We start from the raw sequence: 23,704 nt of genomic DNA on the forward strand, positions 1-23,704 counted from the left end.
TACTGAGGATACATTCATGGCTAAAATAAAAATTCCTGCCTTCCTTCAGTTTCTATTTTGGTGGGAGATGTAGAGAGCAAATGAGATAAATTAGTAAGACACATAGTATACTAGGAAGTAGTTAGTGCTAAGGGGAAAAATAAGGCAGAAAGGGGAACTATAAAATATCAAGAGGAATGTTAGACAGTGTCCAGGGAAAGTCTCATTGATCAGGTGCTTAAAGTGAAGACCTGATGGAACAGACAAGCCAACCTGAGGATGGCTGTGGAACAGCTTTCACGACAAGGGTGCTGAGATGCGGGCATGCCTTGTGTACCCGAGGAATGCCTGGAGGCTGGAGTGCAAGCTGAGCAGGTAGGGAAAGAGATCAGGTCAGAGAGAAACAGTCCAGTTGTATGGGGCCTATAGACATGGTAAGGACTTCAGCTTTCACTGGGGGTAAGAGGGAAAGCTCCAGAGAGTTTGGGCAGAGGAAAGATATTATACAACCATTCTTACTGAGTGCTTGCTCTGTTAGATTCTATTTTATTTTTTTAAATATTTATTTATTTGACTGTGGCAGGTCTTAGATGCAGCACACACGGATCTCCAGTCTTCATTTTTCAGCATGCAAGCTGTTGGTTGTGGCATGTGGGATCTAGTCCCCTGACCAGAGAGCCAACCCAGGGCCCCTGCATTGGGAGCATGGAGTCTTAGCCACAGGACCATGAGGGAAGTCCCTATTAGATTCTGTTTTAAATGCTTTATTTGTAATCCTTACAATTATCTTATGAAGTAGGACCCACTATCTTGTCATTTTACAGCTGAGAAAACAGGGCCAGAGAGGTTAACTAACTTACATAAGATCACACAGCTAGCAGGGATGTGGTGAAAATTTAGATCCTGGTCAACTCTTAACCATCTCATTTTCTCCCCAAATGCTTAAGAGATTGAGCCTGAGGCATTTTTTTTTTTCCTTTATATCTGTATTTCCAGAGCACACTAACAATGAAATCACTTCATACTCATTCATAGAGAACGTCTCTGTTCAAACTGATAAATATTCCCAATATTCTCCTTTATGATTCCAAGTTTTTTTTTTTTTTTTTAAAGCCTTCAAATTAGCATACTAACAAGCATCTTGACATGTCTTGCTTTAATTATGCAGGCAGCGACTCCTTTTTTTTGCTTCTAATGTAGAGGTTGATTGGGAAAATTTTTATTTTATTGCTTACGATCTTACCCTAGTGCTACCTAAATCACTGCTTTATGATTTGGCATCTATAATTTATCATTTTCCTCTGCTATTAGATGAAATGCCCTTTAAAGCATTCCATAGCAAGGTGAACACAAGTCAAGCTTGCAAAGTTCTGGAAAAAAGAATTGCAAAGAATCATTAAAGAATAATGAAAGTTGATTTAAACAGCATACAATATCAGGGCTGCCCAGTTTAACAAATATAATTATTCCAAGTCATTTTCAAGAAGGCCTCTACATTTCAGCATCTAATTTTCATCATCTTTTAAGGAATAGCAACAGAAATACCTTACTGTAATAAAGACTCTAAAAGCTGACTTTTTATTTCATTTCTCTGGATTTCACTAAAGCTAAGCATGAAACAATAGACAGTTTAAAATATAGGAAACCCAGGTTCCTTTTACTATTGTGTGGCTTTAACATTCTAGTGCTGTAGCCAAGAGTCCTTGGCTTCTGGGGCCAGCTGCCTTTTGCATGCTGATTTTGCAGAGAGAGTCTCTCAGGAGTTATCACTTTTGAGTAGTATCTACAATGACTTCAGTCTCTGCAGAAAGTGGAAGGCAGCAGAGTTTGGGAATGAAAACACTGAGGGAAAAATCTCTCCCGATAGAATCGTCAACTCAATCTAATTTTAGGTTTCAGGCAGACCACATAGCTGTACCTTCAGCTACCTACAAACATATGTGTCTCAAGTGCCCTCACTGAAGGACTACAACCAGGACTTAGACAAAAATAATGAAGTTTTCTATCATAATATGTTTTAGTAAAATAGGTGATGTGTGAGAGTGTGTGTGTGGGTGTGGGTGCACACACATGCAGGCAAACCATGTGCGTGTGCGCCACATTCAAATGTTGACAGCATTCAGAATAAGGGGAGATGGTCCAGAAGGGTTTCTTTCTATTTTTCATCAACTCTAATTTTTCCTTTCCAATGCTTCACAACCAAAAGGACTAGTAGACCCAGTCTCAAGACCTCAGAAACCATATTATTGAGTTATGTGAAACAGGAATTTGAGACATTTTTAGAAATCATTTTTATGTGGTAGCTATTTTAATATTGAGACAACTAAATCAAAGCTAACAAAGGTCTTTTGAGAGGAAATGGTTAAAAGGGCATGTCCTTCCTTTTCTAAAAGGAAAACCACAGCAAGGAATTCCAATTAGGAATAATTAAAGAGCACTACACTCTTCTGGAAGGGTCAGGAAGTCAAACTCTTGGCCTTGAGCTGCTTCTCACCCCCACCCCAGCTGACCCTGGGAACCAGTCCCTCCCCGTCTCTGTGTGAACTCAACAGTGGCTGCCAAGTCTTGCCATTCCTCTGCAGAAAGAGCCAGGGATTTTCACCAGAGGCCTCCTGCCAGCATCAGAGTCAGAAGGAGGTAGCCAAGGTGCCAGGGGGCTTTCTGGAGTGCCCCAATGCCAGCTTTCTGTCTACAAAGGACAATTCCCTAAACTCGCTAAAGCCAAATCTGACATTTTAAAAAAGTCTTCAAAATAAGCCTCATATGCTGTTTTGCTACTAGAAGACTGGGCTCTCATTTCCCGGATTATATTTTCTTAAATATAATTTCCTTAAATTCGGCAGCACTTTTAATCCATGACACTCACTGGTAGGCAAGAAAAACAATTCTGCTGTCTTCACAATTGATTTAAAGCTTACAGATGTGACATCTCCATACATTATGTTGTGGCTAATTGCCTTATACTAATATCTGAGTAATATATATATATATGTGTGTGTGTATATATGAATATCGGTGTCATGCTTAGTCATCTCCGACTCTTTGAGACCCTATTAGACTGTAGCCCACCAGACTTTTCTGTCCATGGGATTTTTCAGGCATGAATACTGGAGTGGGTTGCTATTTCCTCTTCCAGATATATATATAAATGTTCTTTAGGTAACCTGTGTAATTGACATATGGCTACTTGGGGAATTGGGGCTAAAAGTGAGGTACCCCAAACAGCTGAGTTTGATCGAGATGCCATGCACTCTTGACCTCTTTAATATGCTATTTTGCTCTTCTGACAGCATTCCAAATCTACTTGTCCTTTCAGGTCTAACTCAGTTCCTGCTTTCAGCTCAAATCCTTGCCTGACCATTTAAATTCTCATTGAGACCTCCCCTCTGGCACCACCTAAAGCCCTATTATCTTTGCTGCTACTATGGCATTTGGATATGTCATCATACACCATCATTTACTCACCAACTTCCAAGGGCCGTGTGCTCTCTCTTCAGCTCCCTGCACAGTGCTTAGCCTGATGCTCAGCCCATGGGGATGCTCTGTGGTACAAGTGAAGTGAACTGACTTACAGCCTTTTTCGTCATTTCCCCAGTGCTCATATCTAGGACTAAAATTTGCATGATTGCTCTTTATTTCTCCATTCATTGTCCCTTAGTAACCCGGAAGCATCTAGAATGAGCTGGAAGTTAGACCACTACTGGAATAGATTGGTCACCTGTGTCTTTTTGACTTAGATGTCACTGTTCCATACAATGCATGGAAATGGGAGACAAGTTACATCCCTTATGACTGCAGTCAATGAAAATAAAGAGGAAAATAAAATAAAATAATGGAGCAGAGAAAGAAAATATAGGAAAGAGTGAGGGGAAAAGAGATAGGGAAGAGGGAAAACAAAAACAAAAACAAAAAAAACCAACCCACAATCCTACTGGATGATGTAAATCATTTCCTCTTTTAACGACAAAACATAAAGGCTCCTTGCAAGTGCATTTCATGGGTGATTACTTGAACATCTTAATCATGTTTGCTCTTTGGGGAAATTGTATGCAGAAACCACTGCCTTTCCAGTTTGAATTAAGAATAAACTGGAAAGGCAGTTCCTCTGGGAGAAAGGAAAAGCAAAGCCCAGGAACACTGGGGCACTGTATGCGGGAGTAAGAAATGACAACTCGGAATCGGGCAGAGTTCTCTCTTGTGTGATCAGCTTGCTCTGCCCTCAATGAGTCCAAGAGATTTCGCATTTTATAGGTTGAGCTTCCCACTGGCAGCAACTGAAGCAGTTCATTATGCACATCTGTCACGTGATCCACTTCATCAACCAAATGGAACTGGGAGAATAAGTCACCCTAACAAGATCCTTCAGTACACTCTTAAAAACTACTTACAGATGTACTCTTCCTCTGAGGGGATACAATGGGTTTCCTTGTACGGTGCCACACGATACAGGAAATGCATTATCCCTATCCAAATTCAGGCGTACCAGGAGGAAGCCTGAAAAGAAAGCAGCTCACAAAAGCACACACAGCTTTTGCAAAAGTCCTGAGAGGGGCTCATACACCAATTTATGATAACGGCAGATAAAACCTCAAGCCTGTGAAGCTCAGTTCATTACAAATGCTAATGTCCACACAGGGAAAGGAAACCACGTCAGCACTCAGCATCGGCACAAATGCTGCTAATGCTTTTTATTTATGGTTGTCGCTGGGTCCCCTCAGCAGTATGCCAGATCTCCGTTTGTGTGGTAACTTTAACTACTTTATGTGCCTCCACAACTCACTGTGTTATGTGCCCACAGGCGATTTGTGCTTTCAAACTGTGTCTGGTGAGGCGAGCAGCCACACTGCTCATCTTGAATCAGGAACCATCTTGTTCCCATTCAGATCACGTCAAACGAACACTTTTGTGGACACATCCAGGAATAGTTAACACCTGCCATTGTGAAATCTTCCTGTTTCAGTTGGGGTGATCAATTCATCATTCATTCAGTCAGGCAACAGATATTTATTGAATACCTACCACATGCCAGGCACTGTTTCAGGACCTGGAGATATAATAGTGAACAAAGGCCTACCATCAAAAAGATTACATTCTAGAGGGGGATAGGAAGAGACAGCAAATAAATATGGAATATGTCAGAGAGTTTCAGTCAGGATAGGCTAGTTGTTTTGTGGTTTTAAACAAGCCAAGTTTGATGGCTTGAAAAAAAAGTTTATATCCCTCACTTACACAGTGTGTTTATCACCGACTCAATGGACATAAGTTTGAATAAATACTGAAGGACAGGAAGCCTGGCATGCTGCAGTCCTGAGGTCCCAAAGAGTCAGACACAACTTAGTGACTGCAGAACAACAACGTGCTCTGTTCATTGCAGGCCAGCCGGGGGCTCAGCTCGTGCACCTTCACTCTGGGGCCCAGGCTGCCTGGAGAAGCCCCATGTGGAGCACGGCTGATGTCTGCAGGAGAGAGAGGAGACAGAGCAGTGAACTCCGCACTGGCTTCCTCCTGAAAGCCACACATGGCCCTCCCCTTCACACAGCGTGGGAGAGAGCTGGGTACATGGCTGCACCCAACTTCAACAGGTGAAGAAGAGCAACCACATGATGTGTTTAGGAAAATCAGACACACTCCGTGGTCAGAACTGTCCCAGTGATCATGACTGCAAGGAGGGGAAAAAAAGCAAAGTAAAGGAGCAGGTATCTGGGGAGGTGGTCTCTACTTGATAGAGATGGTCAGAAATGGTCTGTCTGATGTGGTGACATCTGAGGGAAGACCTCGAGAGAGAGAGAGAGAGAGTGAGTGGGGGTGTTCCTGCAGAGGATATAGCAAGGGCACAGGGTGCCTGGTGTGTTGGAGGAGCAGCAAGAGGTCTGGATGTTGGAGTGGAGTGAGCAAGGGGCAAGCTGGAGAAAAGTAGGTCAGAGAAGTAAGAGCAAGTTATGGGACACAAGCCAGCACCTTGCTGTAAGGGCTGTGGCTAATGTAGGGTGCTGTAAAGATGTGATCTGACTGAGGTTTTGAAAGGATCCTGTGGCCGCTTTGAGGGTTGAAGCAGGGAGGAGTTCAGAGGCTCTTGCAATAAACCAAATAAGGCTGGAGAGGGGCCAGTGCTCAGGTTCTGGATGTAGTTTGAAGGTAGAACCAACAGAATTTGCCAGTATATTGCTGGAAGAGAAAGAGAGGATTCGAGGTTGACGAGAAAGGTTTGTTTCTTCTGGTAATCCCCGGATACACATAAGGACTATTCACGTGACTTTTGAGAATCTTTGAATTAGGCAAAATCATGTAACATACAACATCTCCCTGCAAATGAGTTGAGAGTTGAACAGCCAACTGGAGCTATAGATGCTGGGCAGTCAGCTTGATTCATAGACCGGCTGAGGGACTTCTCTCCCTCACCGGCCCAGTATCCAGTCTCTCTTATGGTTTTGATCTACATTACTTTGTAAAACCAGAGATGTAAGCTTCCTAATTACAAGCAAAACAGGGGCTTATGACTGAGTCACCCCAACCTCATCCCAGCCCTCCATTCCTCTGTGAACCTCAGATATCACTACCAAGAAACTAAGCCATACAACACAAGGTCTATCCTCAATAGACACTGGTATAGTGATGTGTCACCAATTCTCCTAAAAATAGGTTGAACAGAAATCTTAATAAATACAATAAACAACACATGGCTTCTGAATAGTGTTTCCCCACTTTCTGCTCACCCTGTCTTCCCGTCATGTGGCTCTCCTCCTCACCACCACCTGTTAAATGGCCACTAGAGCCCCCTACTACAATCTCTTAGGTCTCCTCCAGCTTAGAAGAGCACAAACTGAATGCCAAGTTTGCCGACTATAATGGAATGAATAAGTAAAAGTTTTTTAAAACAGCAATTTATAATCAAAAGTATTGGTTCATTCAAAAAAGATCTTCTTGAACTCCTACTATGTGGCACCTCCTCTTCTAAGCACCGGAGGCACAGCTATGAATAGAACAGGTAAGTAATTTATAGTTGAAAACGAGGAAAGCATGGAAGAGTATTAAGAAAAGATAAACTTGCCACTAACTCACCGCTGAAGCATCTTAGTATGTAACACTGCTAGTAACATCTTGGTGTCTAGTCTTTTTCTAAGCATACATATTATCCCTTCTTGCTTTTTGAATAAAATTTACAACTTTAGACTTACACAGTACATTTCTTTCTTTAAAATTTTTTTCTTATAAAAATAAATCATAGCAGATGCTCAGTAAGTATTTGTGAATGAACGAAAGAATTAATTATAGAAACTTAGTAGAATACAGAAAAGCAAAAAATCAAAAATGAATGTCACCAATAACACCACTACTAAGAGAGAATACCACTGTTAGTAGTTTGGGTTGTTCAGTATGGTTTCAGATAACCAACATATTTTTATGACATTGCTTCACAATAAATGAATATTTTGTAAATGACAGCTTTCTCTTTTTTACTAATTACAAAAGCAACCATGCCATTGTAGATATTTTGTAAAATCCTGAAAACCACAAAAGGAAAAACTAGTAGTCCCACTGCCCAGAGAATGCTGCTGTTAGCATTCTCCAATCTTTTGGAAACTTTTTTCCAATCTTTTTTTTTTTTTTTTTTTGAGCAGTACAGTAGATTAGTTAAGAGCCTGGTCAAGTTACTCAGTCTCTCTGAGCCTCAGATTCCTCATCTGTAAAATGATACTAGTAATATCCACTCTGTAAGACTGGTGTGAAATTTAAATGAGATAAAATATACAAACTGCTTAGTTCAACATCCTACGCATACTAAGTGCTCATATGGGAACTCTTACCATTTTGCAAGATATTCCTACAGAGTTGCTCAGACTTCATACATACATTTTTTATCCTTTTTTTTTTTTTTAAAAAAAAGAAACGACATTGCTCAATCTCATTAAATTTTAAATTTTGAGACAATCTCACATTTTCAGAAAAGTTGCAAGTACAAAGACCTTTTCTCCCCTGAAACATATGCAAGGCAGCTGTTGATCTGATTCCTCCATCACTCTTGAATATCATAGCGCATGTTGACTCAGAGGCATTCCCCTACAATTCCAGTGCAAACAGCAAAATTAGGAAATTAGCATTGGTACATTGGGATCTAGTCCTAAAACTCCAGTAGTCAAGTTTCTCCATGGCTGAATGACATACTTTGTAACAAAAGGATTCCAGTTCTGAACCACACCATGCAACTATTCCCCACGTCTCCCTAGTCTCCTTCAGTCTGGACTAGTTCGTTCCTCCATCTTTCCTTGACTTTAATATCTTTGACACTTTGAAAGAATATAGGCCAGTTGTTTCATGGAGTGTCCTTCAACTTGTATGTGATGTTTTCTCACAATTATGTCTTTATCAGCAATACCATACAGAAGTGATGCTATGTTCTCTGCTTATTGTATCTTACTAGGTAACATTCCTGCTTTGTACAACAACCTGTGCTGGACCACTGGACCACCTTCCTACACAGATACTCATCTCACCCCACCTGGGCTCTGAAATATCCTCTTCAGCCTGCCTGGATGCCAACATCTTGCACTAGGCTATCCCTTTGCAAGAACACTCCCCTCGCCCCACGTGAGCTCTGAAACCTCCTGCTGGGCTGTCCCTCCCACCCTCAATCCTCAGCCCACCTGGGCCATCCCATGCTGGGCCACCCTCTCAGCCTGCTGTGGCTCTGACGCTGAGCTAAGCCGGGCTTCTGTAGGAGTGGCCCTCTCCTCCTGCGTGCTTTTCTGGTGCTCCCATTCTATAAAGATTTATATTATCTGTGAATAAGCAAAGTGTTTCCTCAAACTAGAGGTCTGTGTATGTATTATTGATGATCCATTGGTAATAACTTATTTTTATTTCAATGATGATCTAAAAAAACTTACATTATAAAATATAAGCGTATCTGGGATGTTCATTTTACAACCACATTTAGTGTTGGTGCTTTGTGTTTAAAATTGTGTTGGTACCACATTATTATTAATGTGGCAATATTTAACTTTTAAAGTGTCGGTAGTCTTTAGATTGGCATTTCTGGCATCAAAATACAAAAACCATCTTGATTTCTGTTTGATAAAAATTACATTGAGTTATCCTACCAATTAAAAAGCTAAAACTGCTCTTTTTCAGTGATGAGATTTGTGTCTTCTTTTATTTAATAAATTAATTTTGACTTTCCATCATAAAAATAACCATGCAACTTTAACTGTCACAGGCTAATGAGAAAAGAACCAGGCTGACTGACTTCATACACAAATGATACGTTATGCAAAGTGAAGGCCAAATGAATCATGGCACCACTACAAAGGAAGCTTTACAGAAGTTCAAATAAAGGAAAGTGGAGAGAAAATTGAGTCATTACAGGTCTCTTGGTATCATAGGCTGAACTCCAAAGAAGCTAGGCAAAATAGCCACTCTATTCAGATTATTGGCAGATGTGTTTGTGTGTGTTGTGTTTATTTATATGAAGTTTCAGCTTGCAAATATTCTGTGTGAAGAACTTTTTTAGGAGCATTAAAAAAATAATTATCAATATTATATTTTGGAGAAAACCATTTTTAGATGGATTGGACCAAGTGAAATAATCAACTGATGGTTTCAAATGAGTAACCTGATAGAAGGAAAAATTATAGTAGTGATATAGTAATGATAATGAATCAAAGGGCCATCCATTCTGCTCAAAATCAAATATTTAAGTCAACAACTGAGACACAAAATGCATAAAAACATCTTATTATACTTTTATAATTATGTGTATAAACTGTAATTAAATCCAACATTGACAACTTAGTTTCAGCAAAATTTTACTTTTATACTAAATTAATGGTTTTTAATTTATCTGATGATCTTGTTTATATCTAACTTATTAAAAAAATGTTCCTTTTGGCAGCACCATACTGCTTCTGGGATCTTAGTGAGGGGGTGGGCGGGGGGTGGGGGGTGCTGAACCCATGCCCCCTGCAGTGGAGTGGAGTCCTAACCCCCAGACTGCCAGGGAATTCCCTCTAACTTGTTCAATTTGATTTTTTTTTCTGGTAGTTTAATTGTGGTTGAAAAGACCCCACGTAATACGGAATTTATCATCTTAACCATTTTTAGGTGTACAGCTTGGGAGTGTTGAATGTCCTCACACATTGTGTACTACAAATGTCTAGAACTTTTTCACTCTGTGTTCTTATAGTTTTTAAAGAGATACATGTAAAAAGCATTTATATCTATATATTGGCACATAAATCAGCATGGGGGAGCTCTCAAGAGAACTTTTTCCTTTTGGAAATAAAAGGAGGAGGTCTAAGAAATGCTAATCAACGGACAGGGAGTCCTGGCGCCCTGGCGCGCTGCAGTCCATGGGGTTGCCTAGAGTGCGAGCCACTGACGGGCTGAGCTGAGTCACCACGGTAACTATCTTTCGATCTAAATGTTCGCTGCACCCCACCCCCACTTTCGTCCCTGGCTAGATAGTTCACAGCAGGCTCTGAAGAGAAGGTGGTGATACCTCATTTCTTGGAAAAGCAGAGCCAGAGGAAAGCATAGCAGTTTTCCCAATCCAAATTCAAAACTTCCTTTTTTAAGTAATAGGTATAATGTGAACACAAAACTGCCTTTCAAATTACTTTCTAAAATAGTTTCAAATCCATTATCCTATTTTTGAGGCCCCATTATGAATCTCTAAAGTTAGTTTCCTTTCGTGTCAAACCTCATTGCCAAGTTTGACATGTTATACCTCTCATCATCCAAGCCAGTGATGCTGGCGCCCTGCTCCTTAGCAAGATGCTGGAGGAAAGAAGTCTGTCTCCAGATGCCGTGGTTGTTCTGGGTCTGCTGTGACTTCTTGCAGGTCTTATTAAAACAAACTGTGCTGGTGAGCTTCTCTGAAAACCTAGATGGAAGGATATTGCCTGGCAGTCTAGTGGTCACTGGGGGTTGTGGGGAGGCTGACTTTGATCCCTGCTCAAGGAACTAGATCCCATGTGTGTGTGTGTGTGTGTGTGTGTATGTTCGTTGCTCACTTGTGTCTGACTCTCTGAGACCCCATGGACTGTAACCCACCAGGCTCCTCTGTCCATGGAATTCTCCAGACAAGAATACTGGAGTGGGTAGCCTTTCCCTTCTCCAGGGGATCTGCCTGACCCAGGGATTGAACCCAGGTTTCCTGTATTGCAGGCAGATTCTTTACTGTCTGAGCACCAGGAAAGCCCAGATCCCACATGCCACAACTAAAAGTCCCACGTGCTACAGCTAAAGATCCCATGTACCACAGCTAAGACCCGGCCCAGTCAAATAAATAAATAAATACCAAAAAAAAGCTAAATGGAAGTTTTCAGCTTAGAAGCTCATAAGCTGACTTCTCCTGAGGCTTCATTTTTAAACTGAAAGTTTGTTGTTAGGATTTGCCATTTGACTTTTTAGAAATAAGAAAAGATTCAAAGTTCCCATAAATAATCATTCATTATGAGGTAGAAAGCAAGAAGGAAAGGGCAAGAAATGAAGGATTATTATTTACTACATGCCAGGCACTGTTCTACAATATTTGTATCATCCATCTTCCCTTATCCTGATAACCTCCCTAGGAGTTGTTCTGTTGTCCCCATTACAATGGCTGAGACTCTGAGAGGTAAAAATAACTTGTGTCTAAGACCACACAACTTGTAAGCCAACGGAGATTCAAACTCAGGTGTGTCTGATTACCACTCACTCAAGTACAAAACATGTCAAGACACATCACAGACCAAGCTGGTCAGTGTTTTCTTCCACAGATGTTGTTTGAGCATGTTAGACAATGCCTGTACTCATTCATGGAGAGAGTCTCTCTGTCCATTCCAGCATGTTATCATTCTCTGCTCTCTGGCTCAGTTATTTGTATATTTAGCTGATAGGATCAACTTCAAACATTCTCTACACCCTACCCAACAGACTGCATGAATCCCTTTGCTCTCTCTAAGGTGATCCCAGCACCAGCTAGGTCTCTCCCCCAACCCCCAGATGTAAATAGCACTTCCTCACCTTGCCACTGCCTACAGTGCTGCCTGGCCCTCCTTGAGGCGTGTGTCTAGGCTGCTCTTTACAGAGGACTGATATATGCCCTGTGGGCTGCACTGTCATTTATTGGCTTAATGTGCACACTCTGTGATGCATTTTTATACTTTCCCATTTCTTACATTCTGTCTCCTAACTCAGATCTCATTTACATGGTGATTTATAGGGACTCTGAATATTATAATCGAAAAGGTGTATGTGTTTAGGAGGAGTGAGCACATCTCCTGTTTATTAGGAAAAATCTCCAATCTCACACTTCTTTGAAGATCTGCCCTTGAAACTGCATAAATGAGAGCTCAGTCCCGGGTCATATGAGCACCAGGGAAAAGGGACCAGGTGGCCCAACTTGCTCAGCTTCTACTGTATGCTGCCTTGGGTTTTCTCTTTGCACAGGATGGCCTAGCTCCTCAGTTAGATTTTAAATAGTTGGAGGGCAACAGCATGTCTCACCAATCCTTGTGCCAAGCAGAGCCCCCTGCACACAGTAGGCATTTAATAAGTAATTGGAGGTTGGTTGCCGATCTGTGACTGCTGCTTAAACCTCCCCATCCCCCCACCACACCCCTGACCCTTCTGGTTTAGCTTTTGCAGGACAGTTTCATTAGTAATGGTAACATGATGCATCAGAACTCCCATGCTCACACTGGGTTATCAGAAACTTCCGCTTTGTGTGTCTTTTCAAAGAATAAGTGTATGCTGGTATCCAAAGACCTAGTTTAGAATCTTGAATTTCAAATGTTTGAATATGGGAAGGCCCTGCCCATCCACTTTGGAATGCCCCCCCTCCCTTAAACCTACCTCACAGCATGGTTTAGTGCCTGGCCTTGGTGATGCCACTTTGCCTGAGAGGGTTTGTGCATGAAATCGTTTCCACACTGACACCATAGCTTAAATCCATTCTTCAGGCCATTTTTTTCTTACCAAGCTTAAAGACCAGGCGATGCATGGAGGGGCAGCAGGGGGGAAAGGTCTCTACAGAGGGGCAGGAGCTGATGTGGGCCATCTTATTGGAGAAAAGAAGCAGGGGGTGCAGGGTAGTGCTGTGGAGCAGTAACTGCTGCCTGAGAGTTTTGGACACACCTGGTGGCACAATTCTTCTTGGGTTGGATGTTTTGCCCAAACGTAGTGTAAAACTGGACTTCCCTGGTGGCTCAGATGGTAAAGAATCTGCCTGCAATGCAGAAGACCCAGGTTCGATCCCTGGGTTGGGAAGATCTCCTGGAGAAGGGAATGACAACCCACTCCAGTATCCTTGCCTGGAGAATTCCGTGGACAGAGGAACCTGGTGGGCTACAGTCCATGGGGTCACAAAGAGTCAGACACGACTGAGCAACTAACTTCACTTGCAGTATAGAATTGTCCCTGTCCTAAGAGCCTGTTATGAAACTCTTGAGCATCTTGTCTGAAACTCAAACAAGAGCATCTTGTTTTGAAACTCAATTTGAAGCCAGAATGGAAGTTTTCCTTTAGTCACAAAGTGAGAGCAATGAAAATAGGACCATCCTGCTGTGTTGGTTTTGGCCTTGGAACAATACAGTGTCAACTTTTCTGATTTAGGAGGGTTTTACAAAATCTCCATATTTTGTGTACATTTTGGACATGAGACTCTGTCACCTCAGACCCCATCTCAGATTGATTTAAAGCTCAGAGAAACAGCAGCTCTCTGCAAGTTTCTGAGTAACTGAACTTTGTTATAGCAACAGACTGGGAGATAGAATCAGTTAATCCCTGAACACAAGGAACCCTTGGCCCATATCCCAGATAATGCAAGATGCTGAAAACTGGTCAGGTCCCAGACTCACCTAAACACATTTTTCCTCTCCCTGGAAGATTGCAGCTTTTGACCGCCGCCAGCATGAGAGCCCCACCTCCCCATCACACCGTTGAACGCGTGATCGGGCAGATTTCTGGGCCAGGCATCACCTGGAAGGTGGCAAAGGCCAGACAGGTACCTGTAGCCCAGCTGCTGCTCAGTGATGAGGCTGGCAGCCAAGCCGAGTGCCAGCTTTTCAAAAACAGCCCTTTTGATAACACTGATTACATTTCCCTCACCAGAGCCTTGGGCTGATTGAGCAACAGCCAGCTTCTCCCGGTAACAAAGAGGAGGGGAAAATAATCCAAACACAGGTTTTATTATAAAAACCTGGGAGTGAGAGAAGTCTGTTTATTCTGTAAGATAACACACCTGCTCAGGGCCCCGGAGGCTCATTTCCATCAGTTGCCATGGCAAACTCGTTATACTTCAAGGCCATGTGGCTTTGTTTCCTTTTGAGATCTGGTCCTTGTCCTACCTTTCCTAACAACTCCAGCACAATGACATGAGGCCTGCGACAGCATAATTGATTTCTCCCCTCTATCAACGGTTCACATTTGCTGGGCACAGGACTGAGCCTGCCTCCTCCTTTGAACTCCTAGCTCACCATGAAGGCATGCTTCAGAGAGCCGTCCTCATTAACATTCCAGCTCCCCCTTCCCTGTCAGCGATAAACAAGCCCCGCATCAATGGCCTCCTTCCTTCCAGCTTTACAAACGAGTGGCTCAGTTCCCTGTCTCACTGCCGATCCAGGTGCCCGGGTGTACAATGCGGGGTTGAGAAGCACGCGGGAGGGACTAAAAATAGAACAGCAGTTTTGGCCGCATACCAGAGCAGCTACTTCATCTCAACTTGCTTTGCACACTAAGCCTAATGGGATCCATCAGGCATGAGTTCTCTCGCCCTCCCTCTCTCTCTCTCCCTCTCCCCCGCTGCCATCTACCATCAGCACCTTCCTGGTGAAGGGAACCAAGGGAGGTCAGGCAAAGGACAAGAAGCGTGTGCCCTCCTGGTCTTAGTTCACAGGTCCTGAGAGACACAGGGGCTGCAACTACTCCTTCCATACAAGTGTTTCTGGAAAAGAGCAGGCAGGTCCAGACCATGGTCACCTTTGCCCAGGTACATGCCGATCCAAGACTTCCATTGTTTAGCAAAGGCTCAAATATCACTTCCTAAACACCTGTGTAAGTGTAACCGAGCCCCAGACTCAGACAGTTCTTGGGAAATTCAATAGAGAACTGAACTACACTGAGCATCCCCCTTGCAGGTCCCACCTGCTTGGCTTGAGGCTAAAGATTTGGGAGTAAAAGCATGGCACAGATGGAGGGGCTGTGGCACATGTGGGTGGGTTGGCAGCACGTGACTGCCCAGGGTCTTTGAAAGCCTCCCACCAGCATCTCATGATTCTGTCTGAAAGCCTTTTGCAACAGAAAATGAAACAAATCAGTATGACGTTAGGAACATGCTGTCCTGCCTGGGCACCAGGCCCTCCCAAATGCCAGCTGTATTGAATGAGCCGGGCTCCTTTATGTTGTTGACGTTCATCTCTTCCCAAAGCCTCCCCCCTACCCACAGGAGAGGTAGCCAGACCCATCCATTTCTCATTGCTTCATCTGAAAGGTAATGCAGGTGTCCCAAACAGTTATGTATCACTCCAACCAGGGTCACTCATAGAATCAGAAGAGGGGAGAGGGAAAAAAAAAAAAAGGAGGGAGGGCAAGATGACTATCACAGTATTAAAAAATAAAAACCTTTGCTTTGTTGTTGTTTTGGAAATTGACAGATACAACAAAAAGAAACCAATCTCCTAGCAGGCTTTGTCTGTAGGCTTCTGGAAGGTGTCAAGGTCTTTTCAACTGTGCCTCAGTTTCCTGGACTAGCAGGATGAAATAAATATGCTAAGCGACTTCAAGAAAAGTCACACTCCGTGTAATCACAACCATAATTAATCCCCCAAAGAATTTCCCACAGAACAAGTTGCAACGTGATCATTTAATCCTTCAGCCACCGAGGTGCAGCTTCCCTCAGGCCTCCTATGTTCTTGAGGCTTAGTTTAACTCTAGGAGATACTGGGTCATTTGCTGAATAAATCTACCTTCAAACCCTAGGAAAGTTCTAGGTTCACAGAATAAATGTCTGCAGATGGGCAGCCAGGGTATCTGGCTTCTAGCCTGAGGAGGAGGCTTTGGTGGAGCCACGGTTTCTCTGTACCCCATTTTTTTCATGCATAAAACAAAACTGCAGAGGTGAGTGAGTTTTAGGTCCTTTCCAGACTGAAGACTCCAGGGCAGGAATAAATGATACAAGAATTAAACTTAGATTGGTGATTTCATTCATCCTTTTTGGTTTGGGTGGTTGTTTATTGCTTGGTGGGCCTGGACAGAACTATTTATCTTGAAAAATACTGCATGATTCTTCAAGAGAAGAAGCATTTGTTCTTCGTGGGACATTTTCCCACAGTCTCACCTTCCTTCTCTTTCACTTGCCACTAGGAGGTGGGTCTCACTGATTCTTCTTGGTTAATTAGGAAGAAACAGAAAGATCCTGTGTTTTGAGGGACTTTCTGGATGATTTCCCAGTGATCACAGGGCTTTGCAATTCACTTGGCAAACACGATGGTGACAATGGGGCATTGGGCAAAGTGGAAGAGGCGGTTGATGAAGTGACTGAGGTTGAGAAGAATGCTATTGGCAAAACATCATGAACCAAGTTCTGGAATGTTCAAGATGGAGAGCTTGCCTCTCTTGCTGACATGACTCTGAGAAAAACCCAGTCTTTAAATAGGTGACTTATTTAATAGGAAGCAAAGAAAAAGGGTATCAACAATTTTTCTGAGCACTGAGCTGAGACTTTGACTGTCGTCTAATACTTTTGACTATAGCCATGAACTGAGATGTCTTTGAATAATACGGAAGTTAAACAGATGCTTTGGAACTAGTCACTGAAATTAAAAATTACATTTAAAATATTTAAAAGTTTGTTGTTTTTTGGCCACTGTGCAGCTTGTGGGATCTTAGTTCCCCAACCAGGGATTGGGCCTGGGTTCACAGCAGTGAAAGAGGGGAGTCCTAACCATTGGATCACCAGGGAACTCCCTAAACATTACATTTTAAATATTCAGGTCAGGTCTGAACAAAGCCTTGAGGCTAAGAGGTTTTTTTATTGAGTCAGACCTACCCCACTTCAACCAGGGTAGTGTCTAAATAAACCAAGTGTTAATCTCTGTGTCGGTGCTCTAAAATAGTTGCTGTAATTCCTCTGATGTTTCTATCAGATTTCATAGAAACTCCAGGGGTCAAATATCCATCACTTGGCTAGTTGGTGTGTGTGTGTGTGCGTGTGTGTGCACCCTTTTTGTTGTGTGTGTGTGTGTGTTTTCATTACCAGTGCTACCAGCTGTAACACTTTAATGACTATTCGTGGAACACGAGGGACCTTCCCTCATCATTCACCTGGGGGGAGAAATAGTGGCTGAGGGCTCAGGACAGGTCTCCAAAGAGAGGGAAAGGTAATAACATCACACTATTAAACCTCCGCAAACTAGAAACATTTCAGAGTAATCCTTGCTGATGCCTTTTTTTTTTTTTTTTTTTACAACAGTGTGTAGAATCCTTGATGATGCTGTCACCTCCAAAAAAAAGATAATAAAAGGAGAGAAAGATTTAACGTTTGTGTGTGGGGTGTTTTCCAGGCAATTTGAGTTAATTAAAGAAGCACATCAGTTTTATCAGGTCTCAAATGCTATGATGCTAAAGGTACTCATCATAGAGTCTTAGGAACGACGACTTCCAGTATATGAGCTTTTCTTTTCCTAGTTTTAAAAACAAAGACCTTCACTGTACACAGTAGACATCTAGGTTATAATGTAAAGAAAACTAGTGTTCTTTGCAATTCATCGGCAAAATTCCTTATTTCCAATTGATAAATATTTTTCTTTCCTATGGTGACGTATGGGCTTCACTGATAGTTCAGTTGTAAAGAATCCGCCTACAATACAAGAGACCCTGGTTTTATTCCTGGGTCGGGAAGATCCACTGGAGAAGGGCTAGGCCATCCACTCCAGTGTTCTAGGACTTCCCTTGTGGCTCAACTGATAAAGAATCCTCCTGTAATATGGGAGATTTGGGTTCGATCCCTGGGTTGAGAAGATTCCCTGGAGAAGGGAAAGGCTACCCACTCCAGTATTCTGGCCTAGAGAATACCATGGACTGTATATAGTCCATGGGGTTGCAAAGAGTTGGACACAACTGAGCGACTTTCACGTTCATGGTGACATATAAGGGTTGAACTATACTGTAAATACAATTTAGCCTTGTTTAAGAGGTTAGGACTGCAAGGAGATCAAACCAGTCAATCCTAAAGGAAATCAACCCTGAATATTCATTGGAAGGACTGATGCTGAAGCTGAAACTCCAATACTTTGGCCACTGATGCGAAGAGCCGACTCATTGGAAAAGACAGTGATGCTGGGCAAGATTGAAGGCAAGAAGAGAAGGGAATGACAGAGGATGAAATGGTTGGATGGCATCATCGACAAGGGACATGAGTTTGAGCAAACTCCAGAAGATGGTGAAGGACAGGGAAGCCTGGTATGCTGCAGTCCATGGGCTACAAAGAGTTGGACACGATTATGTGACTAAACAACAGCAACAAAGAGATTAGATAGACAGAGAAGAGGAAGCAGTGGCTCTCAGCCCTGCCAAGTCTTCATACCGGCTTATTATCTTGGACCATAATTAATTTCACCTTGTTCTATGTAGTAGACTATATATACTATATATATTCATACACATACATATATGTATATATATATTTCATATATGGGTGTGCTGTGTATGCTTTCTGTGGAGACCAGATGCTAAGCTGCCAAGTCACTACAGTCGTGTCCGACTCTCTGCAACCCCATAGACAGCAGCCCACCAGGCTCCCCCGTCCCTGGGATTCTCCAGGCAAGAACACTGGAGTGGGTTGCCATTTCCTTCTCCAATGTATGAAAGTGAAAAATGAAAGGGAAGTCGCCCAGTCGTGTCCGACTCTTAGCAACCCCATGGACTGCAGCCTACCAGGCTCCTCTGTTCATGGGATTTTCCAGGCAAGAGTACTGGAGTGGGGTGCCATTGCCTTCTCTGGAGACCAGATAAGCAAAATATTATTCATGTGAAGGTACTGTTGAAGGTGCTTTAAAAAGAAGAAGAAAATATCCCTGTTGAGAAAATGTAATTTCAGTCCCTTAGGAGATTATTATGAAAATGAAAACTCAGTCACTCCTCAAGAGTATTTATAACTTAGGTTCTAGGCTTTAAACCTTTTAGGATCATTAGGAATATTTTTGTCCACGTAATTATAGAAATGAATCTCTGGTTTTTCAGAAAAGGACTTGTTTAAGGTCACACGGCTAGTTAGTGTCACGGGAGATCCCTGGTTGCCTAGTGGTTAGGATTTGGCACTTTCACTGTGAGGGCACAGGTCTGATCCTTGAACAGGGAACCATCCCTCAGGCCATGTGGCATGAAACCATAGCTAGTTAGTGGCAGACCCAAGACTAGAACTCAGGTCTCCCAAACCACAATTCTAGCCTGCACTGTACATCCCCCTGTCTCTTCATACAGTTCACAGACATTTTGATATATGTAGCCCGGGCCTTAAGAGCTATGATTTTACTTAGGATCATGGTAGTATGTGGTACAAAGTCGTATTGTTATAAAGTTCTACTGAAGGAATAAAACTTTCAAGATGAAGTTAAAAGAGGATGCTTATCTGGCCTTCATCTTTTAATACAAAGCAGTCTGTTACATCGGTCTAATGTTATACTGAAGTAGATTTATCGATGTCCCCGGAAGCAACTGCCCATAAAAATTAATATATATCTATCTCCTTTGAGATAAGTGAAACACAGTCTTACAAAAGAGTAAACCTTTTATTATTTGTACATGAATCAGTTTGGTCTGAGGACACACAGCATCTGGCGAACTCAGAAATGTTGCCCTAAGCGGAGAGTGTTTGCGGTCGCTGGTGTTTATAGTAATGTCACTTGTATTATCTACGTGCTGGGTGCTGAGGGCCCATTCTGGATACTCAGAGTGTTGGGGGAACGTGCACGGTGGTGGGTTTAAGAAGCAGGGAATGCAGAACAGTCATGGCCTCCATCTCAAAGACAAGGTCCTTCAAAGTCTCAGGAGGAAGCGGCCCCTGCAGAACAGGTTTCCTGGGGTTGGAAGGCCCCTCGAGGAGGGACGGAAAACAACAGCCCTGAATGCTGCCAGCCGGCCTCAGCCACAGGAGCTGTAAACTGGGGGTGGGGGTGCGGGGTCACAAGGGGACCACCTGAAGGGTGGGCAGAGGCCCTCGGGGAGGAGCCACATACTCCTCCTCTCTGAGCAGCCGCAGAAGGATGTTCTTTTTATTCTTGGGCCAGCTGTAGATGTGAGTGTTCTGAAGCCAGGTGGGCACATGCTCCTAAGGCAGGGAGAGAATGACAGAAGCAAAAGCCATTAGAGAAAAAACCTGGATTCCAGATCCCGGCTCAGTTCCCCAACATCCGCGATTTTCCCTTCGCAGGCATCTCCTGCTAAACTCTCCTGGGGGCTATGCTGTTTTGCTTTCAGGAGGGGTTTGCGTGTGAAATGCTCTTGGCTCCGGGTGCCAGCTGTGTAGCTCATTACAGAAAGCACATGTGCACGGCATGTCCCATCAGTCTCCCAGGCTACCTGGCCTTCGCCTTTCAGCATGCTTTTCACCACCCTCCCCTGAAAGGGGTAGGACAGAGGTCACACAGAGCCACGTGAATTCCCCAGTGGCTCCGGCAGAAGTGTGCCAAGGCTGTGGGCATTCATCCAACTCATTATCCTTTCACTCCGGCCCCAGGTCTGACCCGCAGAAGAAGGAGGTTCCCCCACCGCAGATCCCAGCCATCCAGCAAAAGCCGAACCTATCAGCCAGGGATCGAAGAAAGCGCGGTTTCAGACTGCCCTCAGGGAGTGGACGTTCTGCCGGGGGCAGACAGATGACGCAGAGGTACAGTGTGTTCGATGGCAATGTAGGCCGTGGAGAAAAATAGAACAGAGTAAAAGGGGTAGGGAGTGCTGGGCAGGGATGAAACAGCTGCGGTTTTAAGTCGGGCATTAGGGAAAGGTCTCCACAAAGCTTCCTCACTCTACTTTTTTACATCTTTACTTGTTTTCTAGTGAGATCTCTCCTTGCATGTTTTCAGTCGCTCAGTCGTGTACAGTCCTTTGAGACCCACGGCCTGTAGCCCGCCAGGCTCCCCTGGGTCCAAGGGTCGCAAAGAGTTGGACGCAACTGAGAGACTGAACACACAGGGAAAGGTCTCACTGAGAAAACAAGTGAAGATGTAAAACAGTAGAGTGAGGAAGCCTTGCGGAGCCAGCTTTGACCCCTGGTCAGAGAACTAAGATCTCACATGACGTAGGGCAACTACTGAGCCCACAGCTAAGACCCAGTGCAGCCAAACAAACATTTTCTTAAAAAAAGACACAGTTACTGCCTTGAGGAGTTCATAGTCTTATGATGGAGTCAAAATGTAACTATTCTGCAGGCAGTAGCATACCAAGGGGACAGGTAGACGGGAGCAGTCTGCCCTGAGTGTGGGTAATAAGAGGATTGTTTGAAGAAGTTTAAAAAACATTAACAAAACCAGCTAAAAGTGGGTCTGCTTTTTTCTGTCGCCATGCTCCAGTAATTCTAAACAATTACTCCCAACACTCCCACCCCTAGCCACATACCGTTGTTGACTCCAGGTACTCTCAAGAGAAGGACTGTTCAATATTTTGGGCATGAAGGGGGAGCAGTCAGGAAAGGCTAAGAAGAGATTGGGTGCTAGAGGGCTAAGCGAGAGCTCACCAGACAGACAAGTCAGGGGAGGGTGCTGCAAGCAGCGAGAACACAAGTGCAAAGACCCAGTAAGCGTGTGGCATGGGCAGGACACCTGAAACGGCCCACAGTGACCAGGGCGTGGTGTCATCTGTGTGCACAGTGGCAAGGCAGAAAGCTGAGCAGGCAGGCAGAGCCCTCTTCTCAAGGGCCTCGTGTGCCATACAAGGAAGATGAACACGATCTGTAGTCGGTAGGAAACCCACCACAAAACTTCTAAGCTGGAGACAGACAGATCAGATTTACATTTCGGATGTTCCTCTTTGATGGCAGAGCAGAGGATGGCTGGTACAGAGTCAAAGTGGACACAGCACAACGAGGAAGGAGATCGTGCAATGAGAGCAGAGGCTGGGCAAGGGACAGGAGCACGCTGTTGGGCAGGTTGTGAACTGGGCCAGCCCAGGGGTCCTGGTCCCATAAACTGGACCCTCATTCATCCAGGGCAGGAGTCTCAATGCAGTCCTGACATCCGGGGATACTCCAGGGCAGGGTTGGGCCTGAGATCAGGGTGCTGGGGTCTGGCCCCCAAGACCCTCACTACACAGCTGCCATCTTCTCCAAGCCTGGCACAGGCTCTCACATATTTTTCGTCCCTGTTCTCCAAATCCGCTGGCCTGCCCTTCTAGTGAACATAATCCCTCCTATGAGCCACAGCAAATTTCCCTTTGGTAACTGTGTAGGTTTAATTCCTGCATTCTACAGCTTTGAGCACTGAGCTATGTTCAACAAAACATTTCTGTGCAACAGCCAGCCAAAAATGCTCACATCTCGACTTTTATGTACAAGAGATAAGAAGTATCAGATGAACAGCCTCTCTTCGTCTCATGGGCTAAAAACACAAACTACTTTGTGTGTAATGGCTGTTTGAACAATTAGGACAGCGATGGTCTATCAGATAAAGCTTTAAAATCTTCCTGATTCAGGCTTCTTCATCAAGTGCTACAACTTGTTGATCTTTCTGGCAACACTGCTATCTCGAAGGATCGATTAAGAGCTGACAAGGTTTCCCACTTAAAATCCTGGAGATTTTAAACCAAAGCTGGACTTAAAGCCTCTTTTATTTGTTCATTTACCTTCTTGGCATTTGGGAAGAGCACAGGGATGAATCTGAAGTTCATGCTTCCTTGTTTTATGAACTCAATCTGCATCTGGAACAGAACACACTTGAAGGTTTAATTTCAGGACTGAGGATGAGAAATTAATGGTTCTCACCATCATGCGAGTCCACACAGGATTTTTGTTCTGCTTTCTGTCAGTGCCACACACTCCTAATTTTAAGTTGTCCATCACACATCCATGCCTTTTGCTCATTCATCAATCACGTATTGAAAGCCTATTAAGAGCCAAGCTCTGTGTTAGACTTGGGGTTTCAAGGACTAGCATACTTTCTGCGGTGTGCTGAGCTGCCGCACAGCAGTTCACAGAAGCCTCGTGTGCATCTCTTCCCAAATCTGTGTTCAGTGACTTCACAGTGGTAGTTTGAAGTCAGTCCTGTGAGCCTATTTGTACCATGGAAATGGACAAATGCTACAAATCAGGATTCCCCCTCCCTTTTTTTTTTTTTTCCTGAGGACCAGTTTACCAGGTACCACAGCTATAATGCCAGCAGCTTACTGAGCAGGCAGAAAGGAAAATTACCGACCACAGTACAGTGTGAAAAGTATGAACAAATTGCTGTGGTAGCCCAATGGGGGCCATCCTTTTCTACATCAGTGGTTTGAAGGAGTTACAAGGGAGGTGTCATTTGGATACTAAAAGAAAAGAATTTGCTCAGGTAGGGAAAATGGAGGGAGGTGGGGGAAGGACGGCTTCAGCAAAGGAAATAGTATATGAGCAAATGTCTGGAGGTGTGAAGGAATGTTTGGGGGCTGGGACTGGTTAGGAATGCAGGGGGGCCAGGGAGGGTGAGGGAAGCGAAGCTGGAGGTCAATAAGATGAGCTCCATCTGCCAAGCCTTAGGTTCCCCACACCACTCTGACATAGCAG

General features: G+C 43.7%; 2 protein-coding genes across 6 annotated transcripts in view; one reads left to right on the top strand and one right to left on the bottom strand.

The window, feature by feature from the left end:
- Nucleotides 1–9,111, top strand: part of LOC102415513 (iroquois-class homeodomain protein IRX-5) — a 55,538-nt gene extending 46,427 nt beyond the window's left edge. Inside the window, exons 5-6 of the mRNA XM_025295035.3 lie at nt 5,354–5,561; nt 8,399–9,111. Of these exons, the coding sequence (XP_025150820.3) occupies nt 5,354–5,561; nt 8,399–8,402 (212 nt within the window). The 3' untranslated portion in view covers nt 8,403–9,111. The remainder of the gene's footprint in view (nt 1–5,353; nt 5,562–8,398) is intronic.
- Nucleotides 9,112–19,726: 10,615 nt separating this feature from the next.
- The window catches only part of TRAF3IP2 (TRAF3 interacting protein 2), a 46,110-nt gene continuing 42,132 nt past the window's right edge, over nt 19,727–23,704 (bottom strand). For 4 of the 5 annotated variants that reach the window (XM_006070077.4, XM_006070076.4, XM_006070078.4 and 1 more), the window contains 2 exons: nt 22,792–22,866; nt 19,727–20,284 (listed from right to left, as the gene is read on the bottom strand). In XM_006070077.4, the coding sequence (XP_006070139.1) occupies nt 20,138–20,284; nt 22,792–22,866 (222 nt within the window). In that variant the 3' untranslated portion in view covers nt 19,727–20,137. The remainder of the gene's footprint in view (nt 20,285–22,791; nt 22,867–23,704) is intronic. The other variant, XM_044924410.2, reaches the window with a different exon arrangement.

This window comes from Bubalus bubalis, chromosome 10 (assembly GCF_019923935.1).
Source record: "Bubalus bubalis isolate 160015118507 breed Murrah chromosome 10, NDDB_SH_1, whole genome shotgun sequence".
Classification (NCBI taxonomy): Eukaryota; Metazoa; Chordata; class Mammalia; order Artiodactyla; family Bovidae; genus Bubalus; species Bubalus bubalis.